Source organism: Amblyomma americanum, chromosome 1 (genome assembly GCF_052857255.1).
Source record: "Amblyomma americanum isolate KBUSLIRL-KWMA chromosome 1, ASM5285725v1, whole genome shotgun sequence".
NCBI classification, from domain to species: domain Eukaryota; kingdom Metazoa; phylum Arthropoda; class Arachnida; order Ixodida; family Ixodidae; genus Amblyomma; species Amblyomma americanum.
Window position 1 is genome coordinate 82,296,136 of NC_135497.1, and position 20,875 is coordinate 82,317,010.

General features: G+C 48.1%; 1 protein-coding gene across 1 annotated transcript in view; it reads left to right on the forward strand.

Annotated features, from left to right (window-relative positions):
- LOC144113121 (structural maintenance of chromosomes protein 5-like) overlaps positions 1–20,875 on the forward strand; it is a gene marked incomplete at its 3' end in the record, with an annotated part of 180,474 nt that overhangs the window by 108,730 nt on the left and 50,869 nt on the right. Inside the window, 1 exon segment of the mRNA XM_077646029.1 lies at positions 693–804. Within this exon segment, the coding sequence (XP_077502155.1) occupies positions 693–804 (112 nt within the window).

The following is a 20,875-nucleotide window of genomic DNA, read 5'->3' on the forward strand; positions in this document are numbered from 1 at the left end:
TGCTGTGGCTTGACATCTCTGTCGGTGATTATGTCTCTGATTACTTGAAATAATTTGAAATAATTGCGAAGTTTGTCTTTTAAAGGTTGTGCATTTCCGTAACAACATATTTTACCCTGGGTCCCATTTTTTTTTGCTGTGTTCGGATAATTCGAAAACTTACTTAAAAATAATTTAAATACTTTTCACTGTCCCAGAGACTTGGAAATAACGAGGTTTTACTATGCAGTGGCCAACTTTGGCGAGAAAACTGGGTGTGTGTAAGACGGTCTCTTTTTTTTTCTGCACGACACGAGCCATGTGCTATAACCAAGAATGACTGCTCTGACTAAAATCGACAGGTTTCTTCCTGTACGCAGGAACTGTGAAGTATAGACTAAGTATCTGTTTTGTTTTCTGTTTAAGCCTTTGCGTCTTAGTGTGAGAGAGATGTGGCAGCTTGGATCTACCCAAGGCAGCTATTACGGAATCCCTTTTGGACTTGACGTCGCAAATTTGAATCGGGTGGTTTGAAAACTTATAAATTCAGTTTTCTCAGCAACATGTGCATTGCTGACTGCCAATAGACATCAGCATGTCCACAAAGAGCTGTAGAATCAATTTTTGGTGTAGAAAAAATTGCATAGAGTTGCCCTTTGTTAAAAGGGAGTGTGTCTGCTTCAGCTGACAGAAGTATAAAATATTGCCTTTAGGAGGAGCGGGTGCGGGTGGACCTGCAGCAGTGCAACCAGGCCATTAATCGCATCCAACGGGAGCGGGCCGAGGCCGACATCTTCATCGGGTGTCGGCAGCGCGAGAGCACAGGTCAGTAGGCACCTTCCGAGGGTCGTTGTTTGTCTACTGGGAGTTCACAGCTGGTCTGAGCCCAAGGGAGGAAGGAGCCTTCTTTTGCACAGGTCACTTCTAGTGGTGGGATTGAACGCTTCAAACAAAATGTTTGTCTGGGTTGAACTTACCTTGCATATGCAAAACATGCTCCATATTCCAAGTTTGTGTCGTGACCGAATCTTCTTCTTCAAGGAGATTTCCATCCCGACGACACCCAGCCACAAACAGTCTTCAGTAGTGGACGTCTCATATGGCTGGTGGCGAATGTCAGGTTGCCAGCCTGCATTCATTCATTATAAAGTTCGCGCACTCGATGTTTAAGGGGGAAGAGGGCCTTAGAGAAATTTTTTTTCAATTTTGGACTTAGCAAAATGAAAACTTCAGCTATTATGTATTTTAGTGTGCTGATATCAAATATGGTGTCCATTTTTGTAAATATTCTGTCGTTTCATATTTATTCAAGAATTTCGGTAAAATTATTCTGACAACTTACTAAAAAAAATTGGCTACTCAGATTCAAATAAATTTTATCCCAGTAGATTCTACTATTATTAATGCCTGCAATAAGGGTACTTTCATTGTTCTAGCCCTTCAGCAAGCAAAGTTGCAATGTTTTGAAATTCAAATAAAAGTGGCGAGGAAAAAGGTGATTTTTCTTTATGCTGTTTAATATTTTCAGATTTTACTAAGAATGCTGTTAATGGTTTTATTGCCAGTTCCAATCATTCAGCTTTCAAAGAAACCAAAAATGGTGAAAATCGCATGAACGAAAGCCGGGAAAAGCTTGTCGGCAGTGTGTAGGGTGGTGCAGAAAATGAAACGGAGAAAAACGAAAAAAACGAAATGAAACATTTTGAAGCTGTGTAAGTTCATTACAGTGCTGAATTTTCCAAAACAAACAGCTTAGAAAGCCCGTAGTGAATAAATAGTCTGAATCGCATTTTTGTCGTTGCCGCTGCTTAGCAAGCTGCAAAAATGAGGTCAAGGGTGCATACTGTATCGTGAAGCAGTCTGTCGATCGCCAGCAAATCTACGACCATGTCGGTAGCTCCGCAGGTAATGGCGGGTTGGCGTTTACATGCTTGTTCGCTAGCATTCACATCTTGCGCTAGGTTGCAGAAATTGCTGCCAAACTGGCGCTTTTATCATTGGCGTGCTTCGCAATTCCTCGTGATCAGCGCTGGGCAGAAATGTGTCTACTCTGACTCGTTGCTGCTAATCTCGCCCGAGTCTGCGACTTCAAAGGCAAACGCCGAAGCTGTTAAAGAAGCGCTTATCAGGATCGCCTAATTGCACTCCTGTGCCCTGTTATTCCCTGTTTCGATCACTGCTTGTGCAGTAATACCATCCTCTGGCTCTCACTCATCAGCTGCAGCCGCGATGTGCACCGCGCTCGGAACGAACGCCGGAACGTCTGCCAAGTTCGCGTCATCCGCCGGTCCACGCTCAGGCACTCCGCTGCTGCTGGTTGACATCACTGCCGACAAACTTGTGTCTTCCACTTACTTTCTGCAGCCTTTCTTTACGTTTTTTTGAAACTTACCGTATTTACTCGCATAATGCTCGCACTCGCGTAATGCTCGCACCCTCCACATTGGCTATCAAAAATTGGAAAATTTTGTTTTCCCCGCATAATCATCGCACCCCCAAAATTACTGCCGCGAGCCGCCTGCTTGTCGTAGCGATCGCCATCTATTGACTGCGGCCACAACTAACTGCCATGGTTGGGCGCGCGTGCTACTAGGCGGCGGTACTGTGCTATCATCCGCTGCCACCGCCGCTACCGCTCATCCACTCACCATCGCTACGCCATTTTGCGAAGGTGTCTCCAGCTCTCCGGTTTCTCGTAGACCTCGTTTGCCTTGTTTGCGTGTTGCACCGTGCTCTTCGTGCTGCTTCGCCATGGGACGCTGCGCAAGCTACACAGCTGCTTTTAAGCTAAAAGCTATTGGGTATGCGTTGGAACATGGCAATTGCGCCGCCAGCAGACACTTAGGCGTCAACGAGTTTTGCGTCCGGTATTGGAGACGGCAGCACGACGAACTCAAGACGACTGGTAAGACGCGCCGGGCCTTCCGTGGACAGAAGAGTGGGAAGAGCGGATGGGTGTGCTGTGTCGATTGATTTGATACGGAACCAGGCGCTCGTAATCGCAAGAAAGGAGGGCATCCCGGTACAAGACTTCCGCGCTAGTAACGGGTGGGCCACACGATTTATGCGGCGCAATGGACTCTCGCTCAGGAGGCGAACGACGCTTTGCCAGCGCCTGCCCGCAGCCTATGAAGAGAAAATAGTGGACTTCCATCGTTTCGTTATCAGGATCCGGCAGGAGAAAAACTTCTTGCTCTCCCAGATAGGGAACGCGGACCAAACTCCGCTGAATTTCGATATGCCCAGCAGCAGGGCAGTTGAACAGACAAGCGCTTGGACTGCGCACGTCAGGACTACAGGTGCCGAAAAACAGAGGTGCACGGTCATCCTAGGCGTGACGGCGAATGGGCGGAAGCTCCCACCGTACGTCATTTTCAAGCGGAAGACCCTCCCGAAAGGAAAGCTCCCAACTGGTATACACGTGCGCGTCCAAGAAAAGGGGTGGATGACCGTGGACCTTATGGTGGACTGGGTAAGACTGTGTGGGGGCGGCGACCGGGAGCGCTTCTTTTTCCGTCGCTCCTCGTGCTTGATAGTTTTCGGGGCCATCTTCAAGAGTCGGTTCGGGCGAAGTTCAAGGAACTGCGCACGGACCTGGCTGTTATACCCGGCGGCCTTACATCAATGCTACAGCCTCTTGACGTATCTTTGAGCAAGCCATTTAAAGATAACGTCTGGAGGCTGTACGCAGAATGGATGGCCGAAGGTGAACATGCTCTGACGCCGGGCGGCAAGATCAAAAGACCGTCCATGGGGCTGCTGTGCAGCTGTGTATCAGAGGCATGGGGGATGATCGATGTAAACATGGTGGCCAGAAGCTTCAAGAAAACAGGAATTTCGAATGCCCTGGACGCGACCGAGGACCACCTGGTGTGGGACGACGAAGAAGCATCGGAAGATGAAGAAACCATCGATTCCAGTGTCGACACAGACTCTGATGAAGAGTAAAATTGCCTGCAGGATGTACGCAACGCGAGTAGTGGCGAGGAGGTTGCGCGCGGCAAGTAAAATGCTTTAGCAGCTTGAGCTTACGTTCACCCTGTACTTTCATAACGAAGGTAAGTTACGCTTGAAAGTAATGTTTTCGTTATATTTACAATTGGAAAGGGGAAAAGCAGCTGGTGAGAATCAGGTAACAGCAGATCTCTTGGAAGGACAGAGGGGAGATCGTGCTAGAAAAACTAGCCACCCTGTATATGCAATGCCTAATGACCTCAACCGTACCAGAAGCTTGGAAGAACGCAAACATTATCTTAATTCATAAGAAGGGAGACGCCTACAAAGTATTTACTAAGGTAATCGCTAATAGAGTCAGGGCAGCCTTAGACTTTAATCAACCAAATAATCACGCATTCTTTCGTAAAGGATATTCCACAATCGATCATATTCACACTATCAATCACGTAATAGAGAAATGCGCAGAATATAATTAACCCCTATATATAGCCTTCATTGATTACGAGAAAGCATTCGACTCAGTGGAAACCTTAGCAGTCATACAGGAATAAGTAATCGGGGTGTAGAAGAGGAAGATATATATAGCAACTGCACAGCTACCATAGTCCTCCATAAAATCAGCATTGAAATTCCAATAAGGAAGAGAGTGAGGCTAGGAGACACGATCTCGCCAATGCTATTCACCGCCTGTTTACAGGAGGTATTCCGAGGCCTGAATTGGGAGCAGTTGCATACGAACAGGGAATTGGGAACAGTTGCATAGGGTTGATGAAGAATACTTAAATAATCTGCAATTCGCTGATGACATTGCCTTGCTGAGTCGCTCAGGAGGTGAACTGTAAATCGTGATCAATGAGTTAGACAGACAGAGCAGAATGCTGGGTCTAAAAGTTGATATGCAGAAAACCATAGTAATGTTCAACAGTCTAGCAAGGGAACAGCACTTCACAATTGGGAGCGAGGGGCTGGAAGTGGTAAAGTAATAAGTCTGATCCGGATCATGAGAGTGAAATAACTAAAAGGATAAGGATGGGGTGGAGCGCATATGGCAGGTTCTCTCAGATCATGAATGGCAGTTTACCAATTTCTCTCAAAAGAAAAGTGTACAACAGCTGTATCTTACCGGTACTCACCTACGGGGCAGAAATGTGGAGGCTAACAAAAAGGGTTCAGCTTAATTTAAGGACACCGCAGCAAGCTATGGAAAGAAAAATAATAGGAGTAACGGTAAAAGACTGGAAGCGGGCAGAGTGGGTGAGGGAACAAATGCGGGTTAATGACATCCTAGTCGAAATCAAGAGGAAGAAATAGGCTTGGGCATGGCATGTAATGCGAGGGGGAGATAACCACTGGTCCTTAAGGGTGATGGAGTGGATTCCTAGAGAGAGTTCGCGTAGCAGGGGGCGGCAGAAGGTTAGGTGGGCGGATGAGATTAAAAAGTTTGCAGGCATAGGGTGGATGTGGCTGGCGAAGTACAGGGTTATTTGGACATGGGAGAGGCCTTTGCCCTGCAGCGGGTGTAGTCAGGCTGATGATGATGATGATGAATTTTCCACTGAGAACAGAATAATCGGCACCAGTATCCACAAAGGCGGTTACACCGGCAATGTCGACCGAAATTCGGCAGTTGCTAGCGTCTTACTTTGGGGATGTCGAGGCATTCGGTCTCGGCTGCAGTGTGTCAGAGGAGTGCGGCATCGAGGAAAGGTGTCGTGGCCACGGAGGCTTACATGAGGACATCGGCTTGTTTTGAGGAACTTTGGCTGGTGAGTCGTCGGTACAGCTACGGAATTTGGTGATGTGTGTGAACTGTCTTGCTGCGATGGAGGATCTTGCACATTTTGACTTTGAGCAGCCGCACCTCCAGAGGCTGCTGCATCTAGTTTCCCCTACGGGGACTCCGAGACTGGTCTTGTCCTGGGGAACTGTAGCGTCGCGGAGATGGTGATTGAGAGAAGCGGCGCTGTACTGAGTCCGCTTGCGAGATGTAATCCGTGATCTCCTGTGGTCGTTCCCCACACATCGGACGGGGACAGCCAACGGAGAATCCTCGAAAGCCCATCTCCTTGTATGGGCAGCGGCGCCAAACATGTCCAGCCTCACCGCAATGGTAGCACAGTGGCTGATTGTCTGGCGCTCTCCAGATATCTGTTGTGGGTTGTCCTAGGCACTGTGGAGAATTTGGCTGGGGAGGTTGACTCTGTGTAGTGGCGGAGGCAGGTGCATCATAACGTGGGTTCGGCTGGGACGGAATGAAGCGGCGTGTGGCAACGGCATAGCTCAGATTAAGGTGCTGCGGCTGTACAGGGCCTGGGAGAGGTAGTGGTGTGCTCGTACTTAAAGCTTGTTGCACCTCCTAACGAACAACATCATCAAGTGTACCTTGCTGATGTTGCTGATGTTGATGCTGCTTGCTGATGATCAGTAAGGCTGCACCTTAGCCGGAAAGAGCTTCGCCAGTTCTTCTCGCACGATGGATCGAATAATCTCACGTAGAAATTCTGCCGAATTCATCGTGGCTCCCTCCACCGTGGCCGTGTGCAGTGATGCTGTTGTGCATTTGTACTGGCGGGCCCTCATGTCAAGAGACTTTTCGATGAGCTCGCCTCCTTTACGAAGTCAGTTACAGTCAGAGGAGGACTCTGAACCAGGCCGGCGAACAGCTGCTGCTTCAAGGGGCTCCGAAACACATAATCAGTGCATTGTTCTGCCTTTTGGTTGCATAGAATGAGTTATACAGTAAAAACTCGTTAATTCGAAGTTCACGGGACCGGGAAAAAGGTTGGAATTATCCGATGTTCGAATTATCAAATGGCCTCGAAAAAACTGACAAGAAGCATTTGCATTACGGTATGTGTACTATATTTACTCGCGTAACGAACGCACTTGCATAATGAACCCACCTGCCCCCCGATTTCTGCCTAAGAATTTGAAAAAAAAAAAAAAATGTCAGGCGTTAACTCTTTCCTTCGTTTCGCACCGTCACGGTCCACAACGCATTTCTTTGCAGTGCGCCAAGATGCTGCACAGCGGCAACTTCATGGTGTGTTTACCTTTTGACGGTGTGATTCCATATGCTTAGTAAAATGCTGAAAAGAACATCTGTGCATTTACAATTAAGCTATTATTTATTCAGTGACGACAAAGAGGACGAATTATTCTTTGTGACCACTTTCTGAACCGAAATTGTTAACCTGTTTGAACCTCCCGTGCTTCCTGTGACGTCAACCAACGCGTAGTGGCAAAGCCTAGCAGTTTTGAAAATCAAGAAGCCTTCTGAAAATCTGCCGCATTTCATCGTTCAAATTTTGTGGTGCGGGCATCTTCAGACAAAGCGAAAGCTTCGTGCAACATTTGTTTGCCGTGAACATGAGGCACAGTGTAGCGGCAACCACGAGTTCGTGGTGAAGCAAGAGGCCGCTTCGGCAGGCATGGCCATATTGTAGAAGCGGGCGGAAGTCAGACACGGTCGCGCCCTGATTGGTCCGCGCTGACTTCCCACGTTGCCCGCTTCCGGCCAGCAGCTGACCGCCGGGCGATGCTAAAAGCCGGCGTCATGATCGCAGGTGACCACGTGCTTCTGTTGGCAACTGATGGGTGGAGGTATGGATGACACTCGCAAAGAAAAAAAAAAGCTTTTCGCAAGTGATTTGTAGTGCCCGTCCGAAGTCATATCCTTTCATAGGCGTTGGCTAGGACCTCACCGACAGTACTTATCCGTATTTTCGAATTAACAGGGCTCAAATTAACAAGTATCTAGTTGCGAGTTTCGGAGGCTGCGCGGAATTGAGGGTAGGCAGCCGCCACCGCGGCTTCCAACCCCTACCCTCTGGCGGCGCCGGTCGCCGTGCCGGTGGTGGTGCCATTTAGGCTTTACCCACTCTTCCACGGTTTTATCAGGTTCCATCTTCTGTCCCCGTTTAGGACGTGCGCAGCCTCTAACAATGTGGAGGTGCTTTTTTTTGGCCATGTGCTCTGTGCCAAGCCGCCGAGGCGTGGTGATGTGTAGTTCGAAATATTTGTAATGGAACCGATTCACTTTCGAATTGATGGGTTTTTTTATGCACAGATCTCTATGGAGCTTGGCTGGACCAAGTAGTGTAGATTGAACTGTCCGAAAATTCGAATTACCGAGGTTCGAATTAACGAGCTTTCACTGTAGTAATGCTATTAGCTTCTGTCGTACTGCGTATACTCCGGTTTTTAATATTTCAATTAGCTCGCAAAAAAAAAATTGATGGCACTGACGGTGTCACCATACAGTGGTGGTTTTTAGCAGTGGATGTGACATCACTTGGTGGTAGCTTGATGATTGGAGAAACAGTAAATATACTGCAAATTAGGTTAATAACTAGAGATACGTTTTGTCAAATTTTTGTGTTTTATATTACATGAACAAAAAAAACTTGTTTGCCTTAGATAAAAGCGCTGTAAAGCAAGTGAAACAAAAATACACCACCAGAGGCTCTGGCTACTTTTTGCATCGAAGGACTTTGCGCCTCTCTGTAAACATACTACGACTTGGCACACAATACTTATGGCTACTGTTTATGTATCTGAGAACGGCCTTGCGGAATCGATCCGATCGAGCCATTGCACTCGATAGCGCCTGTCCTGTTTGTCTCCCTGCGTCTGCGTCCGTGTCTTAGTGCTATGTGGCAAGTGAACTCTATAAGCATTCGTTTCGGTCCCAAGGAAGGATGTAAAGAAAAAAAGGCGTTCTTTTCACATTTAGCAGTGCTCATTGTCAGCCCTTTCACATTTAGCAGTGCTCATTGTCAGCCTGTGGAGGATCACTGGGCGGCGGTGCCAGATAACGGCACGTTCCCGTCAACAGTGCGCACTCCTTGCTTGCCGTGACCAACCAACGCGCTAGGAGCGACGGGCCATGGTAGGCGGTAAGCAGTAGCGGTACGCGTTATGCTAAATGTGTCTGATACCTTGCGCAGGCCATCAAACCGTCGCAGTATCTCGCGCTCACTCAGATCCACTTCGGATCGCGTTTGGATCCATAAGTCGGGGAACGTCACTGATCAGTGTTCTCATCTGCGCCGTCGACGCGACGATGCGGCATCTCTGGGTCAGCTGGGCATTCACATGGTTGTTGTAACCATGCAAATGGCGCTGCCAGCCTTGGCGAGAATGAGTTACAGAGAGCAGGCAACCATGGAGTGCAAACTTCCGCGACGTGCTCAGATAGGCTGTTTTGATTCGTCCCCCCAAGTGTAGTCATTGGGAGAGTGAAATGGGAATGAGAAGCTGCGTGAAAATCGAGTTGAAGGCAACAATTTGTTTGTTTGTATTTTGAATTTTATTCATTGAATAACTCCCTTTCCTAGGCATAGATTCTTGTAATTCTTTTTGAGTCACCATCTGTGTGACATAAAGAATCCGTCTGAAGTGTAACCGGCGTCCATTCAAGCAGTGTTTCGCAGCCCCTTTAACCCTTTTCATCAGGAAGCTCATCTTCCTCTCCTCTGACATGCTTGGGTCTACATGTCGGACGAGTCTCTTCATTTCTTTGGCGTACACCATCACACTTGTTTGGGAGTAGATGTCGTGCCTGCAAAAGCAGGTCAGCCGTCTCCTTGTGTAGCATGCTATTCCTGAAAACTTGGGAGTAACTCGGTTTTGAACTATTCCCACGTTCGAAGGCCAGATTCATTGTTTATAAACCAGGTCCTCACATAGTCTTCGAGGGTGAAATAAACATGATGCATCTTGCAGTCAGCGCCCCAGCCATTGTAGATGGCCACCCGGTCGTTCTGGTCCAGCCAGTCTTCAGTGTCCTCGTGGGGTTGGCCGTGGAAATGGGGTGGCTCTCGCTGGTGATGGAGCAGGACCGGCGGAACTGTAGCTGGAGGATTCATTGTGGTAACCCCTTGTGGTGGATTAGAAGCAGGGAGTAGTACAAATTCGGGAGGTAGGCCTTGCAATCGGTGACTGCGCTGGTGGACTGGCGTGTGTACCTTAGGTACTTGTTCGGGGCTTGAACTGCGGCTTGAAGGGGACGTGCGGTACACTAGCGACGCACCCAGCACCTCCACCAGATGTCACAGTGCTGTTAAGCGGCCGAGAGTCACGTTGGCGTTAAGAGGCCGAGAGTCATGTTGGCGCTAAGTGGCCGAGAGTTAGCAGCGGCCTAGCCCCTAGACGAACGCTTTTATAACAGTTCTTTCTCTTCTTCTTGATAGGCGCGTTATCTGCATGAGTGCTGGCGTCAATACGCCACGCGCATGATGATGGCTGAGCTGCCTGTTGGCAAGCCTGTGAAGCGTGAGCAGGCCGCGTCTGCCGCTTTCCTCATCCGTTTCAGTGCCCTTTTGCGATGCGCTTGTGTTTTGATTGCTTACATCTTATGGAGTATTGATTAGTCACGAATGTGTTTTCATGTAAGACTTCAGTGCCTTAAAGGAATGTACTGCTGCGTAGCTGGCTGCTCGAAAACTTTTCAAACTCCCCAGGAACACGCTGTTGCGTCCTCATCGTGCCTTCGCTCGATATCGGTATACCATGGCTGTTCAACAAGAAAAATAGACGTTCGCATCATATCAATTTGCACGCTAAAGAGTTTATTGCCTTTCTTGTATTTCAGTCTCCCCCCTATTAAGTGATCATTTTCACACGTGCTCACCTCGTTATGGTGCGCAAGGTGCAAAACAGGCAAATGCAACAGGTCACCCGCCATTCGATGTAAGTGCACCTTTAAAGAAAGAAATAGTCGATGCGAGAAGCAGAGCCAGGAGATGTGGAGCCAAGCTGTGAATGGCTCACTGCTTCTGTATGCTTTTAACGTGTTGGCTATGTCGAGAAGCAGGTGACGGCTGAAAAAAATGCGACACACAAGACCACGTACCCGCGCCTATCGTGGCACTGACTGTCTCTCAACATTTGAAGCTACATCTGAATGCAGCCTGTCACTTTAAAATTATCGATGAATGCTCTCCACTATGCACAGATAATATGCCAGGCCGCCCGTGCTGTTTATTGTCACAGCTGCTCGAGATTGAGCAGCTGTGTTATTCCACGTGCATTTGTGAGCACTGTACTCTTTTTTTTCTTTTCTCGACATTACATCACTCGTGAGCAGAGATGGGCATCCTCACGAGGGCGAGCCTTCATGAGGGCGTCCTCACCCTCACCTCATGAGGATTTCACTCGCTGAGGTGAGGGAGTACGGCACATGAAAATTCACGAGGACAAGGGTGAGGGAGGAAAGACATGGTTATATGTGGGCGAGGGAGGGAAGACATGACGAGGTGAGGGCGAGGGAGGGAAGATATGATGAGGGGGGGCAAGATGCACGGTCTGAAGGCGAAGGTGGTGGCCCGAACCGTACTTCGGGCTAACGTTCTATGTCTGTGCAGCCCGTTATGAATTCCAATTTTAAAGCGCTAGTTCTTAGGGTGAACGTTCACGGGGAAGGCGTATTTTCTACAGTCTGGAGGTACACGAAACGAACACGAAAGCCAGGGAGCCGGATGCCTTCTTCGTCGCCGCGATGTACTGTACCGCTGACAATGCTATGCCTAAAAAAGCGCTCTTCTAACTTAAACAGCCTATTTTTAAAAATTATTCTAATGTCTTAGGCAAAACATCCTGTGTAGTGTGCTAACAAGGAGGCAATGGTCGGGCCATGCAGGTGGCCGCCGGTCCAACGGGAACCTTAGCACCGCAGTCAACATTTTCATTATCATTTTCATCATCAGATGATCAGAGTGTAGAGTAAAACATGTAGAAATCATACCTACGAAGGAAGGCTGTTGAATTGTCAAGTTCTAAGCCTTGTTTCCAGGAACGAATTCCAAAATCAGCTCAATGAGGTTTCAAAGAACTGGCTGCAGTGCAAAAATGCTTCTACTAAATTTCACTGTGAAATCAAAGCTTGTTGATGGCGTGGGTGTGGAAATTTTTCATTCGCACTGTGAGTAGTTCAATGTAGTCGAATCTTCTTTCTAATTTCTATTTTTGCTGGAATTTCAGTATAAGAAAGTGGGGCCGTAATGTGGATGGGTAGTCCTACCATGGAAATAAAGCAGCAGCTTAACCATCTCGGTCTGAATCATCAATCGCTCTGCCTTGCATTGTACTTTGTGCTAAAAAAGAAAAAGTTGTACTGCTCTCCAAATAACAAGAACATCTCTTGGCTTATTTCTGTCCCTGATGAGACATGCGGCCACGTAATCACGCGCCTGATTTTATGAACCAAATTGCTTGCAGACATGGTAGGGAATTGACACTCAGTGTTTTGATAATGCGTTGACGTGGAAGCAAAAAAATCACGGGTGGTTTAGCTTGGGGTTAACCACGAATTATCGTGCTCTAGTGCCATTAGCCCTGGTTTTGCATGGTTTATCTTGAATTTCTATGCTTTTGCCTGACCTGAAGTGGCTTACTTTGGTTGATATATCATATGATGTAAGTTTGCATGATATTGCATCATTTTAGACTTGTACTGCGGTACAATTGGCATTCTCTACATTCTCAAGATCCCTGCGAGTCCTGATTCCGCTCCTGGTGCAGAGGTGCAATAGTTTAGCGACGCGCCACTGCCCTGCGATGGCAGGTGCTGCTATCGGTGGGGCACCTGTGAGACCCATGTTGTTCCTGAGGAGTCTCTCGCAACTAATCATTAATTGAACTGCGACGGTGGGCAGTTAGCTCACAATCCAGTGGGCAGCTTGTGATGGCGTCACAGCGTCACATGACCAAGGTGGCCCACATACTAGAAGCAGGCTTCGGATAGACAGACAACCGCTTTTTGTCGGAGTGGAAGTGTTGTAGGGCACTAAAATGGCAACCATGGGAATCGTTCATTCCAGACTCGGGGAGTTAGTGATTACTATTATTCAACCCAAATGCTGCATTTTAGCGACCCGTTTGATTTTGAAACAGCCTGAATAAGCCTCACTGCAGCAGAAAGCCGGCATCGCACAGGGGGAGGGCACTCGAAATAAAAAAACTTCATAGCTGGGGGAGTGGGATCCGAACCAGCGGTGGCGGTAGAAATCAGTTCCGTCACAGCTTTTTCTTTAAGCATGTTATCTATTGCATTGAAAATGTATTCTATTTACATTAACTAAATTATTTACAAAAAATTTAGGAAACGCCACGAAGCACATTGCATTAAGACAGAGCAACAGAGCACTAGAAGCGAGGTAAGGCTGAGCACATCACCAAGAGGGAGTGATACTCCGGTTTAGAGGTGGTCGTTTCATACACTTCTGTCAGATGAACAGTCAGTTGGGAGAAATCTTAACGTCCTGCCTAAACGAACTGGCAAGCTCTCATGCTGTTGTTGCAATGTCGTCTTTGTCACATGCCCACGTTCACGCGTGTTAAACTGCCAGTCTCTCATGCTGCAGTTTGAGAGCGTGGTCTTCATCATCTTCCTTCCGTGCGTGTGGAAGGGTCATCAGACAGGCATGAGATTAGAAGCAGTGAAATTCGGAATACCCAGTGCTATTTCAATGTTATCGGGTAATGGTAATTAAGCGACCTACAAGCTTTCCTTGTTCTGAGTCTATTCTGTGCTTAGCACTTATTGTAATTGTTGGGGTAGACGCTACTGCACTGTTTTCTAAATATTCTTGGCGTGCATTAGTTTTTGTACACAGACACAACGTGCTGACTCATTTGAGCAGTGCATATAGATAACAGGGCACATGTATGCATGCAGTGCGTGCCAGAAGTTAAGGCAGAGTGATATTTTGGGCCTCCACTCTTAACTGTCGCGGTATTGTCTAACGTATTAGCTCAAACAACACACACACGCACACGCACAACAATATAAGCATCTAGCCTCTTGTCCAGTAGTGTCGTGAGGGCTTGTCATGTTTATTACTCAGTAATATCACCAGAAGCTGCCGACTACAAAAATAAAAAGCACGCGTTTTAAAACAAATGTTAACGAGGGTGAGGGAGGGCCGAGGATGTGAGGGCAAGGGAGGGCCAGCAAATTTTCGGTACTAAAGATGAGGGTGAAGGAGGGCTGGATAACTTCTAAAAATGAGGGTGAGGGTGAGTGAGGGTCATGTATTCAAAATTGAGGGTGAGGGACAAAAAGTAAAAATGAGGGAATTTGCCCACCTCTGCTTGTGAGTCCTTTGTAGTATGGCTTCATGGTGGTCCAAAAAGCCTGAACTTCGGAGCTATGATGCCTATGGTTGTCGTACACTGTCATGCTGCCCTGCAAGTTTTTTACGCGCCATGCTTAGTTTTGCTAACTTTACACAGGTTCGTTTGCTTTGCTACTGCTTGGTAATGTTGCTGGATTCTTTGTTATGTTTGTTCACGAGATGGAATAGATCAGACCGTTCTGGACCAGCCTTTCCTGGCTGTACATTAGGCATTGCGTCTAGAAAGCTGCCCTAATCCACGCGAAGCGAATGCACCCACCTTTTAAATGCAATCATTAAAAAATAAATGGTTTGCCTTGCTCAGTTGGACACCGTTTCAGCGACATGCCTTTCTAATATAATATTAATCGCTTGCCCCAAAAAGAGCATGCATTTGCTCCGCACTTGTAACGAGTGAGCACTTCAAATATGCGCATGGCATACCAATGGAAGAGAATTCTTTCGTCAGAGGGTCCGTTATCCAGCTTACCGCGTTATTCACCAGTGGCAGTTAAATTACTCTGTTGTAAATAATTTCAATTTTAGCTTTGCCATGTTAATTGTAGTATAGCAAGCTGCATAGCTACAAAATCTCAGCTGTCAACATTCCTTCAAGCATTGAATATAGTGGCGCACGTGAAAGCGAGGCTTATTTCATTATAATTCAGCCACAAATACATATTTACTATCAAAGAAAATCGTCAGTTACTTTCGCTTAATAATTAAGAGCATTTGTTTCGACCAGCTTTATTATCGCTAACTTTTCACAACACCATACTTGTGTCAATTAAGGGGTCCCTGAAAAGGGTGTTTGATTGTCTATATAAAATGCTCGCATTATGTAGAGTACAGGCCAACAAGTGTTCATGCCGAGTACAAGACCCCAAATGTGAGCCGATAATTTACAACACAGTTTTAAAAACTCCCGCTTCCGCGCTTAGCGGTGACCTACGGTGCTGCGCTTTCACCCGAATCTGCGCTCGTTACGTCAGTATCCGCGCTCGTTACGTCAGTATCCGCGCTCGTTACGTTATCAGCGGACTGCTAGCATTGGTTCGTGTGCGTCGGCAGCCAGTGGAAGGGGCAAGTGCGAGGGGCCGGCGAAGGAGCGCTGATGTTTCAGCGTGCAAACAATGATGAGAGAAGAGGGAAAGGCGCGAAGACGCGGAAATTCAAATTTTGACTACAGATAACTCGGCTTCTACGAAGTGCATCTAAAAAAATTCTTCCTGGAGGATATTTGTGAAGCGGCTTCCTTTAGCATCCTAGGCACATCACATCTTTGTTGAGATCCCCTTTCACTGCCGCTTTAATCAAAAGACCGACGCTACAGCCTCAACATGCGAGATAATAATAATAATTGGTTTTTTGGGGATAGGAAATGGCGCAGTATCTGTCTCATATATCTTTGGACACCTGAACCGCGCCGTAAGGGAAGGGATAAAGGAGGGAGTGAAAGAAGAAAGGAAGAATAGGTGCCGTAGTGGAGGGCTCCGGAATAATTTCGACCACCTGGGGATCTTTAACGTGCACTGACATCGCACAGCACACGGGCGCCTTAACGTTTTTCCTCCATAATAACGCAGCCGCCGCGGTCGGGTTCGAACCCGGGAACTCCGGATCAGTAGTCGAGCGCCCTAACCACTGAGCCACCGCAGCGGGGCGCAACATGCGAGAAATCTATGCTTTCAGTGTAAATGGATAAAATAGTTCGCATGATAAACAAATGAGAAAGATTTCTCATGGTGTATATGCCTGTCGGCAGAGGTGTGGCATAATATGATCAGCTCCTCGCCTGGCAATGCTCGGTGACTCTTGCCTGTGGCAAACACCGTCGTCCCTGTAAGATGTAACATCAGCTGCAGCTCCGCTTTTATGCAGAGTGATTCCCTTGTGCACGAGTTGGTTGCAAAATTAACTGTTCTGGGCACCAATAGGCAGAAAATGAAGCATGGGTATTTCGGCCAAGCTTGCAGTAGCAGCGGGAAGCCACGGCAAGCAGTCCACCTATGGTTCCAACGGCTGCCGCTAGGAGGCTTTCAGTGGCACCCCTATAGGCGCTGCGCACAGTGTATAGTGTTCATTCCCCACATTTAGCCATTTTACGTTTGTCTGTTAGTTTGTTGTGCACACACACACACACTCCAGCTGAAGCACGTCCCGTTCGTTTGAACGCCTAGCCTTTATTCGTCTTCATCCTGTTCTCCTGCTCTATTCCCCACTTCCTCGTCGTCGTCGCTACCACTTGATACTCGGCCACGACTGCGGATCTGAAAAAACACAACCACCGCCAAACAGCACGTTGTCAATTTTCCCGGAGGAGTCTTTTTTTTAAACACGACACATGCACTGCGAAGTTGTTTCTCCTATGCCTTTCGGAGCCCGCCTCAAGAGACTAAGTGCACACACACCACATATTGTCCCCTAAACTTGCGGTGATGATGCAGGGCTGTTCGAATTTTGCAGTCAGCCTTCTGCCCACTTTTTGAAGGTCCTCACGCACCCACACCTCATCACCAACTTTGTAGCAAAGTGCTGGCCAATGTCGACGGTTGAAGTTACACATTTGTGCCTCTTGCGCACTGGACGCTCTCTTTTTGGCTGCTGACCTTATCTTCTGGCTGGCTTCCCCTTGTGCCACAGGGGTTCGAATATTGATTGGAGTTTCCAAGTTAGTTAGATGCTGGTGTCAGTTGAGGCTGTTGGCCATACACAACCTCATAAGATGTGGTGCCAGTTGAGCTTTGTAGGGAAATGTTCGGTGTAGGCTGCTAGTCGGAGGTGCTGGTCCCAGTCCGCCTCACCTTGTTTGTTATTTTTGCAATACGGAGCCAGTCAGGACTGAACTATTTGGTTAGTCCACTCCGTGAGGCCATTTGCCTGCTGATGTTACGCCGATGGAAAACGATGCCCAACTTCCGCCCGGCGCAAATAGGTGCAAAGCTCACTACTCTGGAAGGCAGTCGATTTATCCGAGCCAAGGCCGACCTGGCTGGCATCGGTGTGCATTTCTGCGTGCCATGCTTCGTGAAAGTGGTTTAGGACCGGGCATTGAGTCAGCTGGTCTTTGAGCGTTTGGAAATCTCTTTGCTGCCTCTCACCCCATGTGAAATTATCACCCTACTTTAACAAATTGGTGAGGGGAGCCACTGTGGAAGCAAAGGTGGCAACAAATTTGCGAAGATAGGAAGCCATGCCAAGGAACGTCTGGGATAGGAATGTCTGGGGTATGGGATAGTTTGTGACAGCCGTTATTCATTCAGGAAGTGTGTGAATGTCGTCTTCAGAAATCTTATAACCCAAATACGAAATCTCTGATGGATGGAACTGACATTTCTCATGGTTTAGCCGAAAGCCATCTGTGTAGAGGATCCCGAGGACGTTATCTAGGTTCTGGAGGTGTTCGTCACTTTTGCCGACAACTAAAATGTTATCCAAGTAGATCGCGCAGGCATGATCGTTGAGAAGTCGAAGCAGTACATTCATTGCACGCTGGAAAGTGCTGGGAGCAGCGCGCAGCCCGAAAGGCATGTGATTAAATTCATACAGCCATGAGGGAGTATGCAAAGCAGTCTTGTGTTTATCGTCGTTGGCGACGTTTATCGGCCAATACTAGAAGTGCAGGTCTAGAGACAAAAACAATTGGGCGTGCTAGACGTCGTCGATACGGGAAGCGGGTAAGAGTCAGGTATGGTAGGCTTATTGAACTCTCGGTAGCCTACACAAAATCTGACTTGGAGCGCAGGTCTAGAGACAAAAATGGCACAGTGTCAGCGGAGCAAGGCGAGCAAAGGTTCGGGGTTGACAGGCTCACCTTTGGGCAGGTCGATCGCTGGAAGATTGTGGAGATGGTAGGGCACGGGCAGAACTGCACGTCTGAGCTGCAAATAGTGAGAGACACGTCGCCTGACAGGAGGTAGTCTGCGCCCAAGACGAGGTCATCAGCGGGCAAGTCTGCAAACATCGGGATGGCTTTCAGGACTTTGCTGCCCACCTCTGTTCGAATGTTAAGATCTGCAGCGCCCACACTAAGAGTGCTTCCTCCCAAGCCATGCAGTGGGGCGGAGGTCCAAGGGCGGACGGGACCAGCGCGTGGTGCTGAAGCAACGCTGTGCATTCAGCACCGGTGTCGACTAGAGTGGTCAACTGTCTGATGTCTTCCAGCTGCACCGGCAGAAAAGGAAGAGGATGCTTCTGGAAGTGGACGGTCTGCCGGCAAACTTGGGGACAGTTTTTATAAATGTGGCCTTGTTGGCCGCATGAAAAGCACCTTTGCTGCTGCGGGGAAGCCATGGCAGATGACCCGGCTTCCGCAAATACCACATGGCGAGTGGCAGTGTCGTGCAAAGCGGCAGCTTGGTTAACGAAGATGTGCAAGTTGTCGGTTTCCAAGTTGGCCAAGATCGACGCATGAGTGGCATCGTGCAGTCCATCGACTATGTACTGCCTAGTGACAGGCGTGGGCCACAAGATGTTGCAAGCCTGAAGAAGACTAAGCTTCGCATAAATGTAGGAGGTGACATCCTCATCAGGAGCTTGGCCCTGCGACTGCATTTGCATGTACCGTATCTGCACTCTTGTAAGTCGATTCGAATGTAAGTCGACCCCCCACATCACATTTCAGAAGAAATAAATGAAAACCTTGGAGGTCATTTACACTTGGTCTTTAATAAAAGAATGCAATAGCACAATCCTGCGGCTTCCGCTTATCGCTTATCGCCAACAGTGGGGTGCCCGTGGGCACATTCCAAAACAACTGTATCAGTCACTCGACTACTCGTCCTAATAGCGCTGCCGTCATGATCGCTGCTGCAGTCCCACAGCTCGTCGTTGTAACATCGTCGTGCAGCAAAATCCTGCACTTCGCAAATAGCCACATCGCGTGGAGCAGCTGAAAATTTTGCGTCGCTGCAGCTGCCACACCTGTATCACCCGTTGCGAATGTTGCACTTGCGGCCCGTCGCACAGTTGTTTTTTCTTCGTCGTAAAGAATGACAGCCATCTTGAATGTAGCCATCATTGAGCGCCTGTCGCTTGCTTGACCCGGAGCATAAATGACAACTGATGAAGGAAGTGAGGCAAAAGCAGCCACGAGGGCTGCTATCTAAGCTTACCAGGTAGAGCATTGCCGACCTTCATATTGGTGCCAAGCCTGAGCGGAACCTGGAAACTGTCTTCCGCTATGGCCAGAGTGGTTTCGGAAGACCAGGCAGGGTGCCGGGCAGCCGTTTCGATGGCCTCAACACACTGCACTCGGTCCACATGAAAGCCCCCGTATTTCGGCAGCGACGCTGGACAGGTGGAGGGCACCATGGTGCGACCAGTTGTAGCGGTGACGGAAGTCGTGAGGTCGCGCAGCTGCTGGCAAATGGCGGACACGAATTCTGGAAGGAGGGCAAAATCCGCCAAGGCCGGTTGAGCCGGTGCCGGAGCCTTTGAAGAGGTGTGGGGTTGGGCCGCTGGTTCCACCGAGGAGGCATTGACACCGTCCGCGGAAGAAAAGGAAGTGGCAGGCACGCAGCTTGTTGGCCGTGAAACTTCGTGGCTGCTGCGAAGGACAAACTGAGGGGAAAATGCCGTCGGGTCAGGGTCGCTGTTCATCGACTGCGCCGTTGTAAAGGATTCCAGCTGAAATGGGGCCTCCTCATCTTCTCCTGCTGCATTCCCTGCTTCTTCCTCATCTTCGCCATCGCTTGACAACACACACAGACGCACACACCTATACCTAGCAACCTGCACACTGCATCGGGCAGCAGCTCAATTAATCATGAAAGGCTGCTCAGGAAGAACAACCTCAGGAAGAGCAAGCCACTGCAACCCCCATTCGCTGTGCACGGCGCCGGCCCAGCAGATGCTGTGTGTGTAGGCTACCTTTCTGCGTCGGAGCGGTGTCGTTTGTTTCTGAACAGGTGTCTGAACAGCAGTCTACGAGTGCAAATGTAAAGCAGCGTCTGTGTTGTTTTGAGAGGCCTCCTAGCATTTGTCCAACAGGCAAGGTGATGGTGTGCCATGGACTCCCTGGCAGTGCTGCAACACGCTGTCGCGTTCCACACTTAAGGCGAAGCTTAAGCGTCCTTCAATTTTTTATGCTAGTGACTAGCATATAAGACAGGGGTCAACATTTTGCCACGGTTCTTTCAGAAAAAGTTCGGCCTGTATTCCGGTTTTTAAGGCAGTTTGTATAAAGCTGTTTGTGGGGTGCCAGCATTTGTTGTTTCTGTGTGGCATAGCAGAGTTTAGTTTTTTTTCTTTTCTGGCTATGCTCAGTGTGGCAAAATCTGCAAGTGGTAATAGCATTATGCTCTTGATTTTTTTGTCCACAATGCATTTGTTGGTAGGCTTGTTGTGTTGAAGTTTTTCTGCTTCATATTGGATGGTTTTTGTCGTACATGAACAGTGGCAGATTTCTACCCTGCAGGATTTTTGCCCTATTGGAACAGTTCCGACCTTCCGTTTGAAATTTTGTGCCACACTGATGATACATCTTCACTGAGAGGTGCTGCATCCTAGGACTTGCAAGTGTTTGTAAGTTGCCTATTCTACTTTTTGTGGAGAAAAAGAAAAAAGTGATTTTCAATAAGTAGCATGTCACATGGTTTGCGGTGACAGGTTTTCGTCGTTTCTGTTTTTCCACGTGATTGCAGCAGAGGCGTGTGGAAGTTGATTTTTATCTTTTACAGTGCAGTCCACTTATAACGATACCACATACAATGAGACATGGGTTGTAACGATAAGTTGACCTAAGAGTATCAACTTATGCATTGAGGCTATGGAAAAAAAAAAACATATATAACGACATGTTCGTGTCCGAATATCGGATA